At 31.1% G+C, this 19382-nt stretch overlaps 7 protein-coding genes and 1 long non-coding RNA gene across 8 annotated transcripts; 5 read left to right on the top strand and 3 right to left on the bottom strand.

Annotated features, from left to right (window-relative positions):
* Nucleotides 1-4653: 4653 nt before the first annotated feature.
* LOC124497070 (uncharacterized) lies at nucleotides 4654-6273 on the top strand. Its single transcript, XM_047060674.2, has one exon. It carries the CDS (start codon nucleotides 4983-4985, stop codon nucleotides 6030-6032), a length of 1050 nt encoding a protein of 349 aa, XP_046916630.2. The 5' UTR covers nucleotides 4654-4982; the 3' UTR covers nucleotides 6033-6273.
* Nucleotides 6268-7366, top strand: LOC124497097 (uncharacterized). The gene is made up of 2 exons (XM_047060709.2): nucleotides 6268-6777; nucleotides 6839-7366. Exons 1-2 carry the CDS (start codon nucleotides 6598-6600, stop codon nucleotides 7358-7360), a joined length of 702 nt encoding a protein of 233 aa, XP_046916665.2. The 5' UTR covers nucleotides 6268-6597; the 3' UTR covers nucleotides 7361-7366.
* Nucleotides 7367-7445: 79 nt separating this feature from the next.
* On the top strand, nucleotides 7446-8260 carry LOC124497088 (uncharacterized). Its single transcript, XM_047060698.2, has one exon. The coding sequence runs from the start codon at nucleotides 7469-7471 to the stop codon at nucleotides 8258-8260; it is 792 nt and encodes a 263-aa protein (XP_046916654.2). The 5' UTR covers nucleotides 7446-7468.
* On the bottom strand, nucleotides 8228-9807 carry LOC124497062 (facilitated trehalose transporter Tret1-like). Its single transcript, XM_047060662.2, has 2 exons — nucleotides 9488-9807; nucleotides 8228-9416 (listed from the first exon to the last, which is right to left on the bottom strand). The coding sequence occupies exons 1-2, from the start codon at nucleotides 9735-9737 to the stop codon at nucleotides 8281-8283; spliced, it is 1386 nt and encodes a 461-aa protein (XP_046916618.2). The 5' UTR covers nucleotides 9738-9807; the 3' UTR covers nucleotides 8228-8280.
* On the bottom strand, nucleotides 9691-13542 carry Ctl1 (choline transporter-like protein 1). The gene is made up of 4 exons (XM_047060649.2): nucleotides 12600-13542; nucleotides 12022-12536; nucleotides 10707-11964; nucleotides 9691-10642 (listed from the first exon to the last, which is right to left on the bottom strand). The coding sequence occupies exons 1-4, from the start codon at nucleotides 12624-12626 to the stop codon at nucleotides 10274-10276; spliced, it is 2169 nt and encodes a 722-aa protein (XP_046916605.2). The 5' UTR covers nucleotides 12627-13542; the 3' UTR covers nucleotides 9691-10273.
* A 152-nt stretch (nucleotides 13543-13694) lies between these two features.
* On the top strand, nucleotides 13695-15342 carry LOC124497078 (protein obstructor-E). Its single transcript, XM_047060686.2, has 3 exons — nucleotides 13695-14370; nucleotides 14436-14639; nucleotides 14708-15342. The coding sequence occupies exons 1-3, from the start codon at nucleotides 14214-14216 to the stop codon at nucleotides 15136-15138; spliced, it is 792 nt and encodes a 263-aa protein (XP_046916642.1). The 5' UTR covers nucleotides 13695-14213; the 3' UTR covers nucleotides 15139-15342.
* On the bottom strand, nucleotides 14360-15422 carry LOC124497107 (uncharacterized). Its single transcript, XR_012832509.1, has 2 exons — nucleotides 15255-15422; nucleotides 14360-15190 (listed from the first exon to the last, which is right to left on the bottom strand). It is a non-coding gene; the product is annotated as an uncharacterized LOC124497107 (long non-coding RNA).
* A 54-nt stretch (nucleotides 15423-15476) lies between these two features.
* LOC124499005 (Chitin and LDLR binding deacetylase 3) lies at nucleotides 15477-19057 on the top strand. Its single transcript, XM_075735589.1, has 9 exons — nucleotides 15477-16048; nucleotides 16128-16494; nucleotides 16944-17147; nucleotides 17216-17322; nucleotides 17385-17749; nucleotides 17811-17982; nucleotides 18051-18230; nucleotides 18295-18495; nucleotides 18569-19057. The coding sequence occupies exons 2-9, from the start codon at nucleotides 16335-16337 to the stop codon at nucleotides 18815-18817; spliced, it is 1638 nt and encodes a 545-aa protein (XP_075591704.1). The 5' UTR covers nucleotides 15477-16048; nucleotides 16128-16334; the 3' UTR covers nucleotides 18818-19057.
* Nucleotides 19058-19382: the final 325 nt, after the last annotated feature.

Below are 19382 nucleotides of genomic sequence, written 5' to 3'. Positions count from 1 at the left end.
ATGTTTTGCCACAACAATGGCACATACACGTTTTTTTCGGTTTAATTTGGTTCGATTCATTCGGCTGACCACACGTGCTAATGGGTGTGGTACTACTACCAAAAAAAAATGGCAATCCAATGTTCCTATTCAAAAAAAAAAAAAAAAAATGAAATGAACAAAAAAAAGACATAGCAACAAATAAGTTAGGTTATGGAATCAATGATCATCATCAGTCATTCATTCATTCATTCATTCATATGGCATCTTTAAATCTGATCAAAATGATGGTAAAGATGATGATGATGATGATCACAGTGGGTGTTTGTCGCCATTTTTGACAACATAATCCTCACTATATGAACATCAATTCAATGGTAATCAAAGAAAAAAAAAACAACAAGTTGAAATGAGTTAATCCGATTTGTTCGCCAAACAACAAAAAAAAAAAAAACATGTTCATCATTTCATTCTGTCCGTCAGACGGAAATCAAAAGAAAAAAAAATTGCAATAAAAAAAATTTTCTTCTCTTCTCAATTTGAGAAAAATTTTGCTATAAATTTTTGTATTAAAAAAAACAAAATTTCAAGGAACAAAAAATAAAATTCTTCTTTTTTTTCCAATGAATTGTTATTGTATAATGGTGATGATGATAAAGATGATTGTAAAAAAAAAAATTTGTTTCAAAATTTCTATTTCTTTTTCCATTTTCTGTTGTTGTTGTTGTTGTTGTTATTTGTTTGGTTGTTCCGACATTTATCGTCATCATCATCAGGATCCATGCTGAGATTTGATACACACACACACACACACACACGTTATATCACCTGGTCGGCCTTTTTCATCATCATCATTTCGATCATCTTAAGGTGTGAGAGAAAAAAAAAAAAAAAAAAAAATTTGCCATCTTGAAAAGTTAGGAGGAAAAAGATTGTCGAATATATGTAACCATTTGGCAAATTAGATCGGCGGGGAAAAATTTTTTTTTTTTTTTTTTTTTTTTGGTTCATCATATAGCCAGTGGTAGCCCGAAAGAAACTTTGAAAGTGTAAAAAGTAAAACAAATTCAAATGAAATAGAGAAAGAGAGAGAGAGAGAAAGAAAACAAATCTCATTTGAATTGACCGACTTGAACATTCCGTGCATACCAATCGAATCACAAATCAAGAGAGGAGATGGAATATCATGGAGAAAGTGGGATAGTTTGGTCATATTTTGGAACAAATCATTGTTGATAATCATTTGGGCCGTTTAATGGTCAATATATTTACATTTGGTCTTAATTTTTTGTATTTTTCAACGACGAAATTATAAATTCATTCATGATATGGATTTGATTCGTAAATAAATAAAAAAAAATCTCATTCGACGATGACGGCGACGACTAATTCAATAATCAAGCAAAAAAAAAAAACAAATAAACTGTGGACACCTGCTGATTGAAATTCGAAAAAAATTGATGAAATTCTATATATCATCATGAACGATTTTTATCGATATATCGATATACAATCAATCACAATAGACACAAATAAAATTCATTGAAATCATCATCAAATTAAATTTTTAACAACAATAAAAAAAAAGAAAGTCATGAATTCTTTTCGTTTGTCAGGTATATGAAAATTGGATTGAATTGAATTCAATGAATGAATGAAAATGGCAACTACGAATAGCCAACTCCTTGAGTAAACAACAATTTAACCAAAATTTGTGTGACCGTGCATGTGTGTGTGTGTGTGTAACCTTTCGGTGTTTTCTGTAATCGTCATTTATTTATTTTTTTTGTAGGTTCACATATAGTTACTGACAGAAATGTCATTTTTTTTTTTTTGGCTTTTTTGACATGACAAATTGACATTTACGTGTCCACACTTTTTTTTCATTCTTTTTCACACCTTTTTTCTTTTTACCTTTTATTATTATTACTCTCTCTATCTCTGCTTCGGGTATTTCCCTGGGCCAAGGTTTAAATTTTTTGATCCATCAGAGGATCATAAACGGATCTTTTGGGTAGCGAAAAACAAAATCAGCTGACCAGACGCAAGCCAGCCGAAAAACAACAACAACAGAAAAATAAAATTCAATTAGCCACAACAAAATAATTGATTACAGACAAAAAAAAACAACGTTTGAATGATGACCAATAAATTTTAGCAGCAGCCATGGTTCTCTAAATCAAAGTCGATCACTTATACAAAAACCATAAAGACATGAACAAACAAGCAAAAAAAAAAAATCAAATCGAAACCAGAGACCACCAACACCAAAAAAAAAAAGAAAAAAACCAGACCAATATTGTACACACACACACACGCATACACATCAGCAAATTAAAAACAAAAATGAAAACCACGAAGACGACGACGACGACGACTATGACTATGACTAAGACGGCAATGAAGACTTATTGACGATCATTCATTTGTCTTTATTCAAGTTCAAGATTTTTGTATGTATGTCTGTGTGATCCAATTCGAATATATAGATTGACCATGCTCGAGTGAGAGAGGGAGAAATCAAAAAAAAAAAAAAAAATGACCAGACACCAATAAACTATGATGATGAAGACGACTACGACGACGACCATCACTTGAACGTAGCGGATGATGATGATGATGAGTCATAGATAATCTTTAATTGATCATCATCATCATCATCGTCGAAAAAAAACAACAAGAATTTTAAATCATTGCCGCTAATTTGTAAAAATTTGATTAAAATTGATATTATCTCTCTCTTGGGTCTAAACAAAAAAAAAACATCATCATTTGTTGAGATCACCCACCACTACCATCACCAAGGAGTGGTTCTTTTTTGTTTCTTCTTGTGATTTGATTTTGCTTTGATTATCAAACAACAACAACATCATCATCATAAGAATCTTGAACGCGTCGGTGGAGGATCATGAGATGATGTTGATGATGGTGGCGGCGGCGGCCATACATATTGGCTAGCCAATAATAAAGTAATTCATTGTCGATAATAATTGTGGCGCCTGTCTGTATATAGATAGATAGATAGATTTGAGAACAACAACAATCGAACAGCCGAAACAAAACAACAAATGAATCGAGAGAAAAAAAATCGTGACAGTCTGTTTCTTCTTCTATTGATCAATGAGTTTTCATCTTCATCATTTTGTTCATTATCATCATCATCATCATGATCATCGTTGAATAGAGAAAGAGAAAAAAAATGGCTTTGAGTTCATCATTATCATGATTATCATCATCATCATCATCATCATCAGATCAGATATAGTTTTTTTCTTGTATAGAAATAATATAATTTTCATCATACATTGGTAATAGTCTGGCCGACCTATGGCGCCAGACTCATTGAATTTTTCATTTTTCTCACTTTTCATCGCCTATTTGGAATATATAATAATCATCATTAATCTGGTTATATGGATAAATGAATGGGTTGTTGTTGGTTAACATAAATCTTGAAGTATGAAAATCATCGACAATCATCATTGATTAATTTTGGTGAAAATGAAAAATTTTCAGAAATATAGAAAATTACTTATTCTTTGAAATGAAAAATTTCGTTGACGTTTTTGTTTCTTTCTTTTTTTTCATATTTTGGCCGATCAATTAGGAACTTGTTGACATATAAACACACACACACACACAATCACTTACAATTGTAACACCTGTGTTTCTTGCAAAAGTATGAATGAATGTCAAGTGTGTGTATGAACACCTGGGCTAAAAGAATTTATTTTTAAATATAAAATGAGAGGAAAAACAAAATGACATGTAAAGCAAAATGAAAATAAAAAATTTGCATACCAGAATATCATGAATGGAATTGAATTGAATTCAATTTCTTTCTCTTTTTTTTTGAATGAATGAACATTTTTTTTCCAGTAAAAAACAGAACAAAATTGGTTCTATGCTTCTGTGTTCGAACTTGGATTCCAGAAAAAATCTTTTTTTTTCGTTTTTCCATTTTCAGTTGTCCATAAACAGTTGTGTGACAGAAAAATTCTCAGCTTGATATTCAATTAGTTGTACACACACACACACACATGTTGTGTCAACAATATAATGACAATGAAATGTGTGGTGAAAAAAAAAAATAACGAAACGAAACAATTGCCCCCCAACGATGATTCGATTAAACTTTTCTCTCTCTCTCAGACTCTCTCTTAACCAGAATCAACACACATATCAAGAAGATATGAAGAAGAAAAAAAATCAAATGTTTCTTGAAACACTGAAGAAAAAAAAAAGAAATTTTGGAACCAAATAAAAAGCAAAAAAAAAGAAAAACATCTGTTTTACATCATCAACATGTGATGACCACATCGAAATCGAATCGGGTCGAAATATTCGTAAAAAACATACACACATGCGTAATTCAAACACCATGTTGAAGAAAGAAACGAAAAAAAAATTCCAAATGAATTTTGATTGGTCAAACGAAATTCATTTCAAATGATTTTGATTGGTTGAATCGATTTTTGAAAAAATACAGGCGGTAACAGCAAAATGGACATTTGTGTGTGTGTGTGTATGAAGAAGCAAACATAAACAGAGAAAGAGAATGCAACAAGTAATCAACACACACACATTACCGTAAAATAAATGGTCACGCCACCCGAATAAATCTAATAATATAAATTCGGTGAAAAGAAAAATCAAAAGCAAAACAAAAAAAAAAGTAAACGGTGAATCCATGCATTTTTTTTGTTGTTGTGAAGCAAAAAAATCACTCATTCATATGTATGATGACCATTGACCGATCAATAGATCTTAACACCAACAATCACGATTACCGAAAGCAAAGCGAAATCAAATTCCGTTGTCTTTGTGTTAGCGCGCCTGTTTGTCTGCAACGAATGTTTTTCATTTTAATTATAAAAAATTGATTCCACATGCGTGTATGTATGTGTGTGTGTGTGTGTTTGTTGGTGAATTGTTTTTTTCCATATTCTGTAAATAAATAACCAATCGTGATTTGAATAAGAAAAAAAGATAACATAATAATCATGATGACCATCATCAAATCGATTAACAGGCATCGAAGAATCATTGATTATAGATTCTTGTATGATTTCGGTTTTGTTGTGATAATCGTTTTATCCATTGCCATTATTTCTGTTTATTCCAATGATGAAAATGAATCATCACTATCCACATCGACAACAGCGGTATCGACGACAATCAAATTGAAACCAAAAAATTCTGAATTATTATCATATAAAATGTATGATAATGGTGGAACAATACCAATATTTGAACGTGCACCAAATTCCAATTATCTTCAGCTAAGTCGTATGCAACGACATACATCAGCAAATCGTAAACGTAAACAACGTTTTAATGATGATTTTGGTGATGATGATGGTGGTGATCAACAACCAATACGACACCAAAGACGGAATCATCGCCGTCGTCATCATCATAAACCAACAGCGATTTTTGCAAACTTTTCTAGACAAGCATTCGAATCATTACGTTCATCGATCATATATTCAAATTTAGGCCAAGCATTACCATCAATGTTAGCCAAACATAGCCGTGATGGTTCATGTAAAACGGTACCATTTGAACAAAAAATTCAACATCCTGGATGTAAAAGTCGTATTGTGAATAATAATTATTGTTTTGGTAATTGTAATTCATTCTACATACCATCCGAATCGAATCAAACAATGCCATTTCAATCACGTTGTACATGTTCACCACGTCGTTATCGTTGGAAAATTATTCGTCTTCGTTGTCCATTATATAATGTTCAACGTCAACGTTTTACACGACCATCATCATCATCATTGGAAAATATTCGATCACAATCACAATCACAATCAGCGGCAACAATCGATTCTATCGATTATGATAGTAGCGATATGAATAAAATATCATTAATAGCAATGAATATGGATGATGATGATCATGATAATGGCAATGATCAACAACAACAACGACAATCGAATATCGATGATAATGGCCATGGACAATTTGAACAGCCATTATTATTACATACATTTCAATATAAAAAAATTCAAATCATAACAAAATGTCGTTGTCAGACCTAAAATTTCAAATTCGAAATTCTATTCTTTTATCCATACCCATTTTTGATTCCAATTTTCATCATTTCATTTCATGTATTTATTATTCTTGTATATCTTTCATTTCATTTTATCATTCAATTCGTTATTTCTGTTTTTTTTTTCGTAAACGTTTGTTTTTTTGTATTGTGTTTTGTGATTTTTTTTTAATTTTGAAATAAAAAAAAAAGAAAAAATTTTCGTTTTTTTTCGTCTTTGAAGACACACACACACACAAAGAAACCAGATTGATTTTGTTGATAATAACAAGAAAAAAAAACAATACAAATCTTTTCATTCTGTCATGTCTCATCACCACTGGTTTGTTTGTTTGTTTTTTTTTTTGTTCTTTCGTTCGATGATGGCATAGATAATTTGACAAGCATGACGATATTCGGGATATTGTTGAAATTTTTCAATCACAATAAAAAGATTGTTTGAATCGATAACGTTCGTATTTTGTTTCTGGTTCAATTGTTGTTGTTGTTGTTGTTGTTGTTAAACACCTGATTTGTATCTACTGTTTTGATCATCAATATTTTCGGTCATCATGTTGAACAGAATTTATCTATTTGCTTTATTATTATTACCATTACCATCATCATCATCAGTCATCGATGTTATCGGCAAAGAAATTTACCGAAAAAATGACCACAATGAAATTGATCATCATCGATCATTATCGTCATTGATTTTCGATAATGATGATTGTCTACGATGTATTTGTGCGGTAATTGTTTTGTTGAAAACATTTGATTTTTTGATTTTTTTTTGAAATTTGTTTCACTTAGGCTTCATCTGGATGCCAAATAAATTCTCGTTGCCGTATTATTGAACCAGATAAATATCTTTGTGGCCCATTTCGTTTGTCACGATCATATTGGAAAATGGCAAACAATTCATCACCAAATCATTATCAATGGTTGGATTATCCATTCAATTTTGAACAATGTGCACATGATTTACATTGTTCAATACGTACTATAAAGAATTTTATGAGAAAATTTTTCTTTGGAAAATGTCCACAATTATCTGAACAATTATTATTGTTTAATGGAAACAATCGTTCCATATTTGATCAATGTACAAGAATATCGATGATACATTATCAAGCAATTTATGGTAGTGAAGATGTTGACCAACATTCATCATCACCGATTTCATGGGATAATTGTAATATAAATCTTACATACGGTGATAATCGATTAATTGTTCAACAAATAGAATGGTTAGAGAAAAATTTACCAGCCACAAGATCGGATAATTATTATTGGCATAATTTTTTCTGGTGTTCTGAACTATATTTACTGTAATGATGAATTAGTCTGGAACAAAAAAAATAAAAAATTATTTTAATTTAATTTTAAAAATTTATTTCATTTTACTTTGATGTCAATGAACAACAACGAATCGAATCGACAATGAAACGACGACGACGACAACAACGACCACCACCAATTGATACACAACCAATATATAGATTCAATTGGACAGCATTACAATGGCATTTTATGCTTAGTTTTTCATTGATATTCATCACACCATTGATTGATGTTATTATATTTATGCCCACCTATATGGACATACCACGTAAAGAATTTCATTTTTCCATTTGGACAGCAATAATTGTTGCATTGTTGACCATTTTAGCTAATAATGATATTCATGAACAAAAAGAATTAATGGAAATACGTATATTACCTATTGGTTTGTTTGCACGTTTTTTATTCGGATTTTCTATTGCTGATTTATCATTATTATCAATACAATGGTTATACATTTATTGTTCATGGCCATATCTTTATAAAAATATTCGTTTTATTGGTTATCGATTAATATCGGGTACTGGTATGTTTCGTATAATCGATATGTTAGATGAACAAGCTGAACAAAAATTTTATGTTGATAAAATAATCGATTATGATGGTTGTGCATTGTTTCTAATGCAAACAATACGTTTAACAATTATAACGGCAAAAGTATTACTAGCACATTCTATAAGATGGCAGATTAGTCGACGTAATATTCATATATATCGTATGATGATGAAAAAATCAAAACAACAACGAGGACGACGACGACAACGACAACTATATGAAAGACGACGGCAACAGCAACAAATATGGAAAGATATGCAAATTTCACTTTCATTTGCAACATTAATCATTCATCAAGGCGAATTTTTTATCCGTCGAATATTTGGTTTGCTTTAATTTTATTTTTGTGAAATTAATTAATTCAATTCATTATGTTTTTGCGTTTCCGGTACAAATATCCATACAAATATTATGGATAAAAAACTACAACAAGCAAATAAAAGATAAACACCTTGTTTGCCTAAAAAATGTATAAAATCATCAAATTCTTTTGTAATAATAAATGCACATAACCAATTTGTAGTGGCCGAAAATGATCCAACCATTCCCATAGCTTCAATCGGTGTTATCTCACCAATAATCATCCATGGTATTGGACCAAAACCACAGGCAAATGAAATGGAAAAAATGATCAAACAGATTAATGGTATACAACTTGTTTGATCATTTGATGATTGAAAATAATAATATAATGCCATCGTCAACATTGTCATTGACATTCCAATGCTGGAAATAAATAACCATAATCGATGACCCAAATAATTCATAAATATACCGGAAAATAGACATGAAATGAATAATGCAAAATTTACAATAATCGAAGCTAATTGTGGATCAATATTAACACCTGAATCCTGGAATATGGACACCAGATAGAACATGATGGCATTTATACCGGAAAATTGTTGAAAAAATTGAAGCATTATCGCAATGACCATAGGATGGTAAACATCTGGTCGTCTTAAAAAAGATGTAAGGCTTGATTTTCCATCCATATTAGTTTGTAATTGTTGATTGTTTAATAGGATTCTATCTTCTAATTCAATTAATTCAATAACAATATCACTTTCTTTGGTTCGAAGTCGTTCCAATGATTGTAATGCCTGTTTTGATTGTTTACATTGTATCAAATGGATTGGTGATTCTGGTGCAAAATACATTCCAATCGATGATATAATCACCGGGATGATTGAAATCAATGATAATTCGTTCCATGAGAATATTGTACCAAAATAAGCAGCAAACAATGCACCTAAGCTACATAGTAGTTGAAAACATGTTCCTAAAAATCCACGTTTATCCGGTATAACGATATTGGCAACATAACCAGGTACAGTGCTGCAGATGATGCCCACACAAACGCCGGTAATAACACGGCCAAATATTATTGTTAAAAATGATTGTGCCATGCTTATTATAAACCATCCTATGGTGAATGGAATAGCCAAAATGATTAAGATGATTCTTCGTCCAAAATGATTGATGATAATACCTGTATAATAAATTCAAATTGTTTTCAATTTAATCAACAAACGTCGAAATAGGTGAAAAAAATAAACATACCACCAAATAGACAGCCGAATAATGCACCCAATGTAATAGAACTACCAATCCATGTCATATATGAACTATCGATTGGATTTTCTTGTGGTCGAAGTTTTGGCACACTGGTCGAATTCATTTGCATACTATTCAATGCTATTGAACTCCAACCAATCACCATGCCCATCGATATTGCAGAAATCAATGCAAAAAAACTATATAAATACATTGACCATGATGCAATGCGCAATCTTTTATTTACCATCATCATTGTTGTCGTTATATTTGGAAAATAAAATCAAAAATTGAGGTATCATCAATTGGAATCAAATACTGTCTGTGTGTGTGTGTTTGTGTGTAGACAAAAGGCAAGAGTATCATGTTTGTTTTTCACCATATAGATGATTTATATATAGAAAAATCAACAAGATGTGTGCAATAACAAAGTTTTAAAAAAAATAATTTTTTGTTTGTTTGTTTGTTTGACTCGAATTTTTTTTTTTTTTTTTTGAAGAAACGAAATAAAAAAAAATGAGAACATCTTTCAAATTCTTTGGTATAGTTATCATGTGAGTGAGAAATGACATTCTTGCTATAGAGAGTGATGATGATGATCATGATGAGTATTCAAAAGAATATATGTTTCGGTGTGTATGTAATGAGAATCTATATAGCAAATATGAATGATTGATATTGGTGGTGGTTGTTTTTGTTATTTATTATTATGGTTAAAAATAGTGTGAATGCAACGTTTTTTTTTTCTTTCGGTGGTGGTTATTATTATTATTATCACCATCATCATGATTATCATCGAATAGTTTGATAATCATCAAGATCTGGATATAATCCATCCTGTTGTTGTTGTTGTGATTGTGGTTGTTGTTGTCGTATGTTTTTCATATCTGTTTCATCTTCATCTTCATTTGTTGGAATCGATTGATTTGGTCTTATCTCAGACATGGTTTGTTCATCTTCACGTAAAAATTTCATTAACGATTCTGGTGCATAATATTCATTACCCGGTGATCCATTATGTTGATTCATATCATGACAGAAACAAAGAAACAATGCATCGATAACCATTTCATAGACGGACAATAGACAATGAGCTATCCAGAATGCAAACAATGACATTATCAGCACCGGTATCATCCAATAATGAACGGCTGTATTTGACTAGAAAATAAATTCATATTTATAAATGATTCAAAAAAGAACAAGAAAGAACAAGTCAACTTACACGAATCAACAATACGCCTACAATAGCCGTTAATGATGTGACCAATAATTTACCCAAAAGTAAAATAAAATCTCCAATCGAATTAATGGCAGCCACGCGAATAGCATTAGAAAATAGTGTTTGAAAAGCTAATCGTGCACTGACACAGAAACTGGTACGTTTCAATACAACCATTGTATAGGCATTACGTGTTAGATAGCTAAGAAATTTTTCCACAACCCAAAGACAACAAGCACAAGCTTGTAATGCGGCACGAGCTAATCGATATTTATCAAATTGTTTCAATCGTGCTGTCGTTTGTTGAATGATCAATCGTGGAAGTTTAACAGCCGTGATCAGGAATGATCCTAATGCTACTGAACCAAGATGACAGCAGACAAGATCACGAGTAGCATTCAGAATGGGATATCCAAGATTTTCACGATCACGTGAGAAATACCATGATGATACGGCACCGGCAATAATTAATTGTTGACAAGAACAAAGAAATTCTGCAATCCAAACAAATGCAATAAGCAAATACCACCACATGAATTGTATCCATGATGAAGAACGATATCGTATCAATGTGAATGATGTAAGTTTATTTTTCAATTCCGCACCAACGGAAAGTAAATCATTATCGGTATTGGTTGCTGCCTGTAACATTCGTTGATCACGTGATTGATGATCCGATGTAGCCAATGCCATCAATATGAATAAAAAAAAGAATAGAAAAACAATCAATGCTAATAATGTCCATAATGGTTGAATCAATAGAAAAGGCATCGTACGAATACATGAAGCAGTTTCATGGAATAATGTGACAACGAATTTGACATGAGAACGCATACTAGCCGCAGCATAGATAATAACCAACGTAACGATCGTACATATGATGGCCACTGTTAAAAGAATCGAATCATTTTCAGAATCTTCTGGTAATAATTTAGCCAATTTTTCCGGTAATGCTTCACGATTACGTGAAATAAAATAAATCCACCAGAATATAATTGTTAAACTTGCTAGAAGAGCCGATATAACAACCAGAATTAGCCATGATGCTAAACTGGCAACAAAATGAATAGAGAATACGGTGATAATCGAAGCAACGACAGCTACGACACCCATGATGACCATTTCTTCATGTGAATTGATTATATCGCCGACAATTTTTTTCAATGGAACACGACTTGACATGAAATCATACAGTGAATGTCCTAATGCAACACCTTGCACGATGGCCATTTCAGGAACACAATAATAAAGTAATCGTCGGCTAAAATAAAAATTAAAAAAATTAGTGACATAAAGAGGATGAAAGTTTTTTCTTTACTTTCTAAACACTGGTAAAGTTGGACATAATCCAGTATCGTTAAATTTCGGTTGTTCCTGTAGTTGATCCAATGTTGGATATAGACGAGGTTCTTGCAATGGACTAGATGTTGTTGTCGGCATGGTTGTATTGAATTCAAAATCATATCTGCAAAGTGAAGAATTATATCGGGTATAAAATTGATAGATTTCAGCCATGTTAACCAAATCACGATTTGGACATTTTTTCACACAAATTTTGATCGAATTTTTTGGATCACGTTGATTCAAATGAAAAAGATTCGGCCGTTTTCGTAGATCCAAACCGGTGAATGGTATATTATCGATTCGAACATTTTTTTGACCACAAACATTTCCAAATGAATCGGATCCATGTATCAAACGAAATGGACTGCCAATATTGAATGCATAGAATGCAATAGCGCCGAGACCAAATAGAAATAATATGAAAATGATTGCAAATGGCAAGTCTGTACAGTGGTCTCGGTTACGGCGTTCTTTTTCAATTGGACGTACCTAAAAACAAGAAAAAAATGGATTTTTAAAACTTTTTTTTTGTTAAAAAAAGGTGACGATTACCTCGTCCGAATTTTGACAACAAAACATTTTATTGATTTAATGTGATGGAATCTAGGATGGTTTTGTTAAAATGTATGTATGATGACGGAAAAAATATGTCGATTTCAATTGAGCGAAAACTCAGAATTCAGTCAGAAAAATATATATGAAACGATCAATGTTTCGTTTTTTTTTGTTTTGGCAAATTACTATAGAATTCTGTACGGTTGTTTCATCGTATTCAGTTCTTGTCAGTTGGTTGAGATCAGTCGATGAAAGAAAAAAAAATCGATATTTTTTTTCTTTGAAAAAAATTTTTTTGAACGTATGGTTTGATTGCTTGCATAATAATGTGCATAAAATAGTTGGAAGATTATTTCATGCCAGAAGGGTACTCTATTTTCATGACTATAATGGATGAAAAGGACGAGGACAATTTTCGTTAAATAATGGCAACCATTAATTTCTTCTATACGAAAAGAGATGATGATGATTCTCAGAACACCAATTATGATGGCACATTATAATAATAATATAGCGTTGATGACAGCAACTATAACAACAACAATCGACCATCATTATAATCATCAAAAAAAACAATGATGATGATATTTCCAATGGTGGTGGTTGTGGTTACAGGCAACAAAATGTCATTATGTCATTAACGCGTACTATAGTAGACAATGAACGAACGTGAATCCATATATTAAAAAAAACGATCAAGAAACCAACGACAATAATAACAAAAAAAAAGTGAAAACTCAAATTGGTCAATGGTGCATTGTATCGTTGTTGTTGTTGTTGTTTGATGGTCGATTGGCCAAAAAAACCAAAACAACATGAGGAGTGGTTGGTTGGTTGTTCGTCATCGGTGTTGGTACTGGTGGTGGTGGTGGTAACATTTTTTATTTCTGACCAAAAAACCAGACAGACACACAGACTCCCGAATTTTTACCAACAAGCAAGTAAGCAACAACAACACAGATGCCGAAAAATCAAAACTAGATTTAAATGTGTGCACGGTGCTGCCATCTAGTATCATAAACATTATTATTGAATAAATCTATGAAAATACAAAATCTTGGTGATGCAAAACGACAACGACAACGACAACGACAACTTTGATTTCATTTCACAAAAAAAAGAGTTTTTTTTATTCATTTTTCGATAAATCCAATTTATTCAGCTTTCCATAAAACAAAAAACAAATTACCATAATATTATAGTCGTCAATCATCAATCATTTCAGCTATGTGTGTGTGTGTGTTTGTGTATTCGAACAAATTCGAACGAAATAAAAAAAAAACAAGTACAAAATTGATTACCTTGTCAAGAAGAAAACAAACAAACAAAAAAAAACACTCAAACACTGCCTGAATAATGTATTCTTTCATCGAAGAAAAAAAAGCGAAAACGAACACCTAGAAGCAAAGAAATGAAAATTTTTTTGCTTATTTGGATCAGATTTTTTCTTTCTTCTGTCAAAATTATTCATCAAGAAATATTTTTTTTTTCAATTTAGAAATGGAAAAAAAGAGAAATGTTTTGCTTGTTTTTTCTTCTTCTTCTTTTTCTTCTTTCAAACAAATTGATTTGTTTGCCTTGTAATTTTGATTTTACTTTTTTTTTCTTCTCATGTCTTTACCATTCAATCGCACAAAACACATCATAAGCAACGAATATCAACAACGTACAAACAAACAGATTAACTATCCATCCATCATGATTATAATTGGCTTATCAGCTATTTTATCCAGTTTGATTATCGTTTTAGTCAATGCTGCTGATTCCGGTATGTAAATTTGATGGATTTTTTTTATGATTCTTCCGATAAATTGATAATTTGATTTGATTCAGGATTAGAAGAGATTCCATTACATTGTCCACCGGATGGTGTTTTTGGTTATCCACATCCAAAATCATGTGATGAATATTTTCAATGTACAAATGGTACAATGTCACATGAATTCTGTCCAAATGGTCTATTATTTTCACATACTGGACATGTAGTTGGAATGTGTGCTTATTATTGGAATGTTGATTGTGGTGATAAAACTATTCGTAAGTTGATTATTTTGATTGAAATATATTGAAATTTAAATTGATTTTTTCCAATCCGAATATAATAGCCAAACCAATGAGCACTCCTGGTTGTCCATATCAATTTGGATTCTTTGCTGAAGATAATCGTCAACCATGTAATGTTTTCTATAGTGAATGTGCTTGGGGTATACCACAACGGAAACAATGTGAACCATACGGATTATTCTATGATGAACGTATTAAAGGTTGTAATTGGCCTGATCAAGTTGGTTGTAGTTCCGAATCATTATTACAATTCAAATGTCCAGATGATGATCATTCGAATAAATTTTGGCCATATCCAAGATATTGGTATAATCAACAAGCAATAATCACCTGTGTTAGTGGCCAGCCAAGATTAATTCAATGTGGTGAAAATTCATTAGTTGATGGTAATTCTTTGACCTGTGTTGAACAACATAAACCTGAAAATGAAAAACCATTACGAACAACAACTAACCATGGAAGACATTTTTAAATGTGAAACAGTTTTGATGTATGACTTTCTTCTTCTTCTTTTTCGTCTTTTTCTTTGAATAAAACAAAAATTGAGTTAAAAATAAAATTAAACTTTCTAAAATCGTATATATTTACCATATATATTTGTCCATAGATAAATCTTGCAATTATCATCATCATCATTTTTTTATTATTAATAAATTCAACGAAATATTACCCGTTATCTTGTTTGTTCGTATTATCGGTTATTTGATCACAGTTTTTTTTATTTCGAGCATTATAGTCTCACATCTATCATTCGACAAAAAAAACAAAAAATTCAAATTCACATATGACATTCCAGATTGACACATTCGAAAATTCAAACATATCTCTCGAATCATTAGAATGGAAAAAAAGAGATTATGGCTCATGATCCATCATATCATATTGTTTTATCGAAGAAACAGCAAAAAAAACGATAAAAAAACGAAATATTCAAGTATTTGGGCTGGTCTCTTGCCAAAAGAAATCGACTTGAATCAAGAAAAAAAAAATACTTGACTTGATCTTCTCTTTCTAAATCACTATTTGGCCATCATCATTTTCATCATCATCATCATCATCATCATAGAGAGTTTCGTTTATTTGTTTTTTTTTATTTGGCCATTCAAGTTTGTTTATCGGTTGAAATGACGCTCTACTTATCATCATTATCATTATTCTTTGCCTTCAAATTATCATATTGACTTTTGTCTGAATCTCTCGTTCTCTCTCTCTCTCTCTCTCTGATATTTGCCCTTTGTCCACATTTGGGTATTACAAATCAAATCCACTTTGATCAAAAAAAAAAATCAAACAGAAAACGGGAACAAACAACAAAAAAAGAAAACCTGAAATTTTATTGTATTGCCGCCGTGCGCATCCCGAAAAAAAGCCGGGCACCACTTGTTTGTATCTTTTCTCTTTCGTTAATATTTTTTTTCTCACTTTTTTTTCATCGATATATAATTTTTATTTTCTTTCCAGTCAATCCTTTACGATTATCATCGTCATCGTCATCGACACAGAAAACATTATCGTCATCGTCGTCGTTGTTGTAGTTGGACAAAGTAAAAAAAAAATATCCGTATAATCTTTATGTGTGTATAAAGTGCCTGGTTGCACTTGATTCATCATCAAGATTTTCAAGAAATTCATTGTTCCATTAAACTCATCAATCAATCCAAAATCAATATGGCAATGATAATGATGATGACAAATTTTTCTACATACATTTCAATCATAATTTTGATCATCATTTGTTTATATTCAAATAATGATCATCATAATATAATATCATCATTTATTAATAATCATCGATCAAATCTATTCGTAAATGCAGCTAATGAAGATGGTAAGTTTGAATCTTAAAACATCTTTATTACGTTTTTTTTGTATTAGAATTTTCGAGTCAACAAAAAAAAACTTGTCTAAAAACGAAAATCATTTTGTTGACCTCATTTTGCTGTTTTCGCTTCAGAAATTTACTTCATCTTCATCATCATCATCATATAAATTATATAAGGCAAAACATACATAAATTATCGATTGGTGACACAGACCATCATCATCGTCAGTCAGTCAGCTAGGTCAACAACATTGAACATGGAACAAATTTATTTTTTTCTCCTTAAAATTATTCATAAATTTAGATTTAGAGAAAGCTTGAGAGAGAGAAAGAAATACGGATGAATTTGATTTTTTTCTAATATTTCATTTACCACCACACCTTTAAGTGTGTGTCTTGATTTTGATTAATTTGAATTTTTTTTGTTTTGTTTTGTTTTTGAACTTCATACTAAGGCTCAGTAGAAGGTGTTCCCTGTATTGATAATGGAAAATTTTATCGTAATCCCGAAGCAATCGGCATTCGTGATTGTGCCCGTTATTATTGGTGTCCACGGCAAAAAGTATTACAATTTCGTTGTTCAGCTGGTCTTTGGTTCGATATAGATAGACAGATTTGTGATTTTAAATTTAAAATCGATAATTGTGAAAAATCACATGGTAAGATGTTTGTTTTAGTTTATATTCAAATAATGATGAATAATAACATTACATGATGATGATTATAGATGCAAGTACACCGAAACCATTGCTATCAACGGATGAACCAATTTGTCCATCTGGACAATTAGCATGTGCTAATCGAAAATGCATTAATCGTGATTTATTCTGTGATGTATGTTTGTTTTAGTTAAATTCAGTTATATAAACACTAATCCTCATATAATTTACACACAGGGCCAAAAAGATTGTGATGATTGGTCAGATGAATCATATTGTGATCCAGATTCGGATCCAAATTCACCACCACGATGTGATGCTAATAATTGTACATTACCTGATTGTTTTTGTTCAGTCGATGGTACATTAATACCGGGTAATATGAAACCAGAAGAAACACCGCAAATTGTCATTCTGACATTTGATGATGCTGTCAACAATGAAAATTGGGAAATCTATGAACGTATTTTTACACCAAATCGAACGAATCCAAATGGTTGTCCAATTTCAACAACTTTTTTCCTTTCACATGAATATACAAATTATCGTCATGTTCAAAAATTATGGAATGATGGCCATGAAATTGGTATCCATTCAATTACGTAAGTATTTTTTTTCTAAATTCAAAAAAATGATGACCAAAATTCAATTTTCAATTTTTAGTCATCGTCAGCCTGAACTTTGGTGGACATTCAATGCCACAATGGAAGATTGGTTTGATGAATTTGCCGGTATGGCTAATATAATCAATCGTTTTGCTGGAATTCCATTGGATGAACTTCGTGGTACTCGTGTTCCATTTTTGCGTGTTGGTTGGAATACACAATTTATTATGGTAAGATTGTTTGAATATCGATAAACAATTTTGCTAAAATATCTTTTTTGCCATAATAATAATAATAGATGAAAGAATTTGGATTTCTATATGATTCATCAATGGTAGCACCAAGATCTGATCCACCATTATGGCCATTCACATTAGATTATCGTATACCACATAAATGTCATGGTTCAAGACAACGTTGTCCATCACGATCATTCAATGGAATGTGGGAAATGATTATGAATCCATTCGATATTGAGGTTGATTAATTTTTTTTCGCCAGATGAATCTGATTAACTAAAAAAAAATTTGTTAACTTTACAGGGTCATATTTGTGCCATGGTCGATTCATGTCCTACACATTTATCCGATGAAGAAGTATATGCAATGTTGAAAGATAATTTTAATCGCCATTATCGTACGAATCGTGCACCATTCGGTCTTTATTTTCATACTATCTGGTTTAAAGAAAAACGTAATTTTGCCATTCTTACACGATTCTTGGATGAATTACTTCAGAATAAGGTACTAATTCTGAATTCTATATTTAGTCATTTAAATTGATAATTCTTATTTCGTTTTTTTTTAATTTCATAAGGATATTTATATAATCACCAATTATCAGGCAATTGAATGGATGCGTACACCAACACCGTTATCACAATTGGCCAATTTTGAACCATGGAAATGTAAACGTGATATTGATCCAAATCTAATTGCTTGTAATCATCCAAAATCATGTAAACTAAATTCACGACAAGTGAAAGGTGAACGTTATCTTCATACATGTTTCGAATGTCCAGATGTTTATCCATGGGTTAAGAATGAATTTGGTCTAGAATATTAGTGTGTTTTGAGATTGGTTGGTTTGGTTGATTTCATATACTCCAAATTGTGGAATCATCGATCACTTTTTTTTCTCTTTTTATCGATAAACTACTACTACTAGTTTCAATTTTTTTTTTTGGCCAAAATGCATTATCTCATCATTGTCAATTTTTATAGAAATTGTATTTTTTTCGATATTTTCTATATAACTAATTTTAATTAAATTAATTAATTAATTAAAAAAAAATTAAAAACACTCGACATAAGGGCGACATCTTTGGGCGATAAACAAAGAAAGAATTAATTTTCAAAATACCAAAAAACTTTATTCGCAAAAAAAAATATTCATTTTTATGTCAAGGAAAACAAAACAAAAAAAAACAAGCTAAACAGGTATATACACATACAGGTAGTAGGAAAAAAAAGAGGAGAACTTGTCATCGTTTTTCATTGTAATCGAATGGAATGTGGTCAGGAATGTAGTTTTTGTGTGTAATTTGTTTATATCAAAGTTTCCCAAATGACTCACTCTCTTTCTCATCATGGTTTCCAATTCCATTCAATGAAACAAAATGAACGAATAG

This window comes from Dermatophagoides farinae, chromosome 2 (genome assembly GCF_024713945.1).
Source record: "Dermatophagoides farinae isolate YC_2012a chromosome 2, ASM2471394v1, whole genome shotgun sequence".
Taxonomy (NCBI): domain Eukaryota; kingdom Metazoa; phylum Arthropoda; class Arachnida; order Sarcoptiformes; family Pyroglyphidae; genus Dermatophagoides; species Dermatophagoides farinae.
Note: the sequence above shows the minus strand (reverse complement) of the source record. Positions and strands in the feature narration are given on the sequence as shown.

What these genes read in the sequence shown, in the direction of transcription:
- LOC124497088 (XM_047060698.2), top strand. Translation starts at nt 7,469, where the DNA reads ATGAAACGACGACGACGACAACAACGACCACCACCAATTGATACACAA.
- LOC124497097 (XM_047060709.2), top strand. Translation starts at nt 6,598, where the DNA reads ATGTTGAACAGAATTTATCTATTTGCTTTATTATTATTACCATTACCA. An exon ending in GTCTACGATGTATTTGTGCG is followed by an intron (nt 6,778 to 6,838) that starts GTAATTGTTTTG and finishes TGTTTCACTTAG; the next exon opens with GCTTCATCTGGATGCCAAAT.
- LOC124497062 (XM_047060662.2), bottom strand. Translation starts at nt 9,737, where the DNA reads ATGATGATGGTAAATAAAAGATTGCGCATTGCATCATGGTCAATGTAT. An exon ending in ATTCGGCTGTCTATTTGGTG is followed by an intron (nt 9,417 to 9,487) that starts GTATGTTTATTT and finishes TTTATTATACAG; the next exon opens with GTATTATCATCAATCATTTT.
- LOC124499005 (XM_075735589.1), top strand. Translation starts at nt 16,335, where the DNA reads ATGGCAATGATAATGATGATGACAAATTTTTCTACATACATTTCAATC. An exon ending in ATCGTGATTTATTCTGTGAT is followed by an intron (nt 17,323 to 17,384) that starts GTATGTTTGTTT and finishes ATTTACACACAG; the next exon opens with GGCCAAAAAGATTGTGATGA. An exon ending in ATTGGTATCCATTCAATTAC is followed by an intron (nt 17,750 to 17,810) that starts GTAAGTATTTTT and finishes TTCAATTTTTAG; the next exon opens with TCATCGTCAGCCTGAACTTT.
- Ctl1 (XM_047060649.2), bottom strand. Translation starts at nt 12,626, where the DNA reads ATGTTTTGTTGTCAAAATTCGGACGAG. An exon ending in GTTGTCAAAATTCGGACGAG is followed by an intron (nt 12,537 to 12,599) that starts GTAATCGTCACC and finishes TCTTGTTTTTAG; the next exon opens with GTACGTCCAATTGAAAAAGA. An exon ending in ACTTTACCAGTGTTTAGAAA is followed by an intron (nt 11,965 to 12,021) that starts GTAAAGAAAAAA and finishes TTTTTATTTTAG; the next exon opens with CCGACGATTACTTTATTATT.
- LOC124497078 (XM_047060686.2), top strand. Translation starts at nt 14,214, where the DNA reads ATGTCTTTACCATTCAATCGCACAAAACACATCATAAGCAACGAATAT. An exon ending in AGTCAATGCTGCTGATTCCG is followed by an intron (nt 14,371 to 14,435) that starts GTATGTAAATTT and finishes GATTTGATTCAG; the next exon opens with GATTAGAAGAGATTCCATTA. An exon ending in TTGTGGTGATAAAACTATTC is followed by an intron (nt 14,640 to 14,707) that starts GTAAGTTGATTA and finishes CGAATATAATAG; the next exon opens with CCAAACCAATGAGCACTCCT.
- LOC124497070 (XM_047060674.2), top strand. Translation starts at nt 4,983, where the DNA reads ATGATGACCATCATCAAATCGATTAACAGGCATCGAAGAATCATTGAT.